Raw genomic sequence first — 4,773 nt, 5'->3', positions numbered from 1 at the left:
GAAAGGCGATATAGAACAAAGAAAAAAAGAAGAAGGTTAACAAGAAAGTGTTGAAAAGAATTAAAGTGTTGGACACGCGTGTAGCCGCTATGGATAAGAAACTTGAAGGCGTAGAGGGTGAGCTGAAAGCCATACGCAAGTATTTGCGGCGACTTGCAAGGGTAAGTGTTTCCTTCATTAAGTTTGTATTATGGAATGTTTTCTCTATCAAAGTTGGTAAATATTTCATTTTATGTACAGGGTCAACCAGTCGACCCAGCCGATATGCGAATAGGCAGAGGAGGTGACGATGCTGGTGGGTCAGGAAGTGCTGGCGATGGAAGGCGTACTCATGAGGGGGCAACAAACAGTCATCCCGAAGGCGATGGAATGGGGATGCAGCGGGCAATGGACATGGGAATGCAGTGGGCGATGGTCATGAAGACGCAGTTGTCCAAAATGTCCAGAACGAAGATGTGGACCCCGAGGCAGCAGAGGTCGACACTGTTGCGGTTGACACGGTCAAGGTTGGTAAGGAAAAAACCATGGAACCTGAGGTAGAATATGTGCTTCAAGGAACGCCTGCTGATCATCCCAAGGACGTCCAGAGTATCGACATTGGTACATCGAAACACATGGGAGATGTTGACATTGATGCCGATCTGTACCAGTCACCGACACAGGTATCTCAATTGCTGCGCACTAACTTATTTTGGTTGGGGTTACTTTGACGTTGTTCTAATGATAACATCTTTTCAGGTCAAGATTCTACAGGATTTATCAGATACCGACACTGACCCAGATATCGTATCCCAATCACAAGCGTCCGAGGAAACACAATCACAAGGCCAGACACGTGTGGATGACAGCGACGTACGTGTGTTATCTCAGCCAGTCACGCATCCACCCCCTCGTCGTGGAGAACGGGAAAAGAAAAAGCCATGGAGACTTGGAGGGTCGTACGAAGTTAAAGTGGGCGGGAAGCGAAAGAGGGTGATCGTGCACAATCCACTCCCAGATCTCCCAGCTGTAGAGGAGGTCAAATTTGAAAAGTGGATTGAAGACTACGAATCAAATCGTTCGTCCCGAAGGACACCATATGCGTACAGAAAGAAGCAATGGTTTCGTGATCTACTTAGGCCGAACAACTGGTGTACAAATGAGGTACATAGGCTTTGAATGGTGGAGGCTGGGAATTACTAAATGTTTTGTGTCTATTACTTTTAATATGACGGTGATACTTGCAGGTCGTTGATTCACTAGTCATGTTCGTGCGGAAGAAGCTAGAAGAACGTCCTGACTTATGTTCTCACCAATTCACCATTGGAGACACTGTGTTGTCGGTACGTCCCACGTAATTGTCTGTTACTCCATTTTTTGTTCTCTATTTCTTATCCATGCCTAACAACATCCATATTAAATGTACAAAACTTTTTCCGTCGAACTGATGGTCTATATGAGCTGGTGAAATCAAAGAATGCCACTCCAGCATAGGTGGCGAAGGAGTATGACTGGGATGCGCGGGAGAGTACCGTCATGGCATACATCGACGGAAGTCATTCGAACTACCCGCTCAACTGGCGTGAGGTGGAGGCTGTCTATTTACCCTTAAATGTCAATGGCAACCATTGGGTTATGATATGCATAGACTTCGTTGAAGGTGAGATCGTTGTTTGGGACTCCCTGGGGGCAATTACCTCAGATGCATCATTGGAGGAGCAACTGGAAGTCATGCGCACAGTCATCCCATCGTTATTGCATAAATCTCAGGTCATCGCGGTACGTCCAAACCTACCAATGACACCGTGGCGAATTCGTAGGGTTATGTCGGCACCGCAACAGTTTGGTAGTGGAGACTGCGGCATTTTTTGTGTTAAGTATTTTTAATATGATGTAACGGGGACTTCTTTAGAAACATTGAGGCAAAACAATATGCCATACTTTAGGAGGCAATTTGCCTTTCAGCTATGGTCTAATAAGGCAGTTTGGTGATAATTTGTACAAAATCTTTTTCAACGTAGTATCTATTATCTCTATTTGGTGACAGAGTATACGAACTATTTTTCAATATATTATTCATTTTAATCTCTACTTTCATAGCTCATTGAATTTTAGGGCCGGGGTCCAGTATAACTCGACCGGAAATTATGGAATCAACAAAAATGTGCCAACCTCGGGTTCGACCTCGCCCGAGATCGCGCTCGAGAAATTTGACAGAACCTTAAAAATATCCAACCCCAGGTGTCACCTAGCCCAAGATATGACCGGGAATTTTGACAGAACCTGCCAATGAGCTTACCTAGGGCTTCACCTCAGCCGAGAAAGAATCGAGAATTTTAACAGAACATGACAGAACCTTAAAAGAATTATTCTTGACTTAGTCTACTTCCTGTGCAAACTGAAATGAACCTACAAAATACATCATTTTAACGCCGGCAAAACCATAATGTAGTAGTATTTACATAGCACACAGTTCCGACTATAATAACAACCATATCATTCTATTCGGAGAGGTTGCCGACACGTCCTGCGGTTGTGTCCAACGTTTCCACATCGCCCGCATTTGTGTACCTGTCGGACTTCCCCGGCTGATGGTATTCTAGTAGTTTGGTGACGTCCAACACAAGGAACAAATTTTGGTGGCTTAATCGTCTTTGGCACGTAGTCATCCGGTAAAATCCAATCTTCTTCATCTCCGAGCGGGTACACGGGTTCGGCGTAACCAAGTATGAGGGTTTCGATTTGGTACCTATCAGAACATAATGAATGCACGCTAATGTTTCGAAAAACCGCCCCAGCAATGGCATGAGAGCATGGAATCTCGAAATAGTCAAATTGTTTACACGTGCAGGTCTTGCTATTCAGGTTGACACTTACCTTGGATGTACCATCATGCACTTTGAATTCGAACCGATCAATTGGCCTGACATGATGATATCGAGCTCGTTCTGCCTCTTTTTTAAGAATAATTTCTGCATATTCAGTAAGAACTGTTCCTCGACTAGAGGCAGCCGTCTGCCTCTCATAAAATGATTGTTGTAGTAGAGCTCGGCAATTTGCAAATAGAGTTGTTATTGGCAAAGCACGAGCATGAACAAGTACTGCATTCATGGACTCAGCAAGATTCGAGGTCATTTGGTTATACCTCATTCAAGGTTGATATGCACGAGCCCACTTGTCGAATCCGATGTCTTCCAAGTATTTCTGGACTCTTGGGAATCCGGCTAGTTGGCCCCAATAGTATCGAAACTTTGATACCTTGAACGCCTTTGCTGCTTTAGCGAAAATTATTTGCATTCCCTCGTTTCTAAACTTCTCATTCAATTTCATCGTTAAATGATGCATACATGTGACGTGCGCTGCATTAGGAAACACCGTTGCCACGGAGTTCGTGATACTTTGATGCCGGTCAGATACAAAAACCAAACCATTTATGTCACCTATACAAATCTTAACCCGCTCGATAAACCAAGTCCATGAATCATCACACTCTTTATCGACAACACCGAATGCAAGAGGGTAAATTTGGTTGTTGCCATCTATTGAGGATGCAGTAAGTAGTACTCCTTTGTACTTCCCCTTCAAATGTGCTCCGTCAACCACAAGTATAGGTCGTATGCAACTTCCAAAACCCCTAATCGAGCATCCTAAGGCCATGAATACGTACTTGAAGAATGTGTCGTCCTCTAATTTCATGTGGAAAACTGTTCCTTCATTCACGGCCTTCAGAGCCTCTCCATACTTATGTAAAGTAGAGTACGACTCTCTAGGCGATCCCATCAATAGGCCCAGTGCGACTTCTTTCGCTCGCCATGCCTTTTCATATCGAACATTGGCACCGTAATTCTTTCGCATATCATTCACAATATATTTAGGCCTGTAACGACGGCTGACCTCATCAAAGTTTCACTTTATCAACTGACCCACCACCTAACTACCAGATTGTCGATGATCATGTGCCAGTGTCGGTCGTTCGCAACTGTGATTCTCAGAAAACGTTGAGATGAGAAAGGTATCCGAACCTTTGATTCTTCTTGCACATAGGGCCCATTTGCACCCATTTTCCGTGCATGCAACAGATAATAGCTTTGTGGTAGATTTCTTAACCTTGTACTCAAAATTCTTGGTGATAGCAAAAACAGCCAATTTAAATCGTAATTCATCTTTAGACCGAAAAACACTGCCAACTGCAATGTCGTGAACAGAACCATCCTCATTACCAATTGTATCCATCTGTTCTAAGGATGCATGTTGACCATTAGTAGTTACACAAGGGGCATTCCTACTTACAGACTGTACTTCCACAACAGGTGTTCTTGAGGATGGATCACCGCCCCAAACTGGGTCCTCAGCTTCATCATCCTCGTTCTCATACTCATTCTCAGTTCCTGTGTAGCCATCATCCTCATTCTCATACTCATGGTCCTCATCACCTCCAACATCATCCCACTGCCCGAAGTGTTCTTGTTCATCGTCACCTAAATTGCAAGGGACAATATTGTCCGTCAATGGAGTCATAAATTGTACAGAACATGGCGGGTTGACAGTATCTATAGGTGAGTGCATGCGATTTTGTGGGATAGGAGAAGGAACATTTTTTTCTACTTGGAATGGAAATGAAGCCAATGTTTCGGTTTGGGGATATAATGTACCATCTCGTGAGTTACTACCACTACCTTGCCTTTCCTTTGGTACAATAGATACATACAAAGGCACTTGAAAGGGATGTGGAGGGCCCATAAGGTAAAAACCAAGGCTAGTATCATCAAATATGTAAAAATTCGGCACTTGGTA

At 43.9% G+C, this 4,773-nt stretch overlaps 2 protein-coding genes across 2 annotated transcripts; both read right to left on the bottom strand.

Moving 5' to 3' along the window:
• Window positions 1–2,475: 2,475 nt before the first annotated feature.
• On the bottom strand, window positions 2,476–3,114 carry LOC111016625 (uncharacterized). Its single transcript, XM_022292078.1, has one exon. The coding sequence runs from the start codon at window positions 3,112–3,114 to the stop codon at window positions 2,476–2,478; it is 639 nt and encodes a 212-aa protein (XP_022147770.1).
• A 15-nt stretch (window positions 3,115–3,129) lies between these two features.
• Window positions 3,130–3,834, bottom strand: LOC111016624 (uncharacterized). The gene has a single exon (XM_022292077.1). It carries the CDS (start codon window positions 3,832–3,834, stop codon window positions 3,130–3,132), a length of 705 nt encoding a protein of 234 aa, XP_022147769.1.
• Window positions 3,835–4,773: the final 939 nt, after the last annotated feature.

Source organism: Momordica charantia (assembly GCF_013281855.1).
Source record: "Momordica charantia cultivar OHB3-1 chromosome 5 unlocalized genomic scaffold, Mcharantia_2.0 BLBB01000005.1, whole genome shotgun sequence".
NCBI classification, from domain to species: Eukaryota; Viridiplantae; Streptophyta; class Magnoliopsida; order Cucurbitales; family Cucurbitaceae; genus Momordica; species Momordica charantia.
Note: the sequence above shows the minus strand (reverse complement) of the source record. Positions and strands in the feature narration are given on the sequence as shown.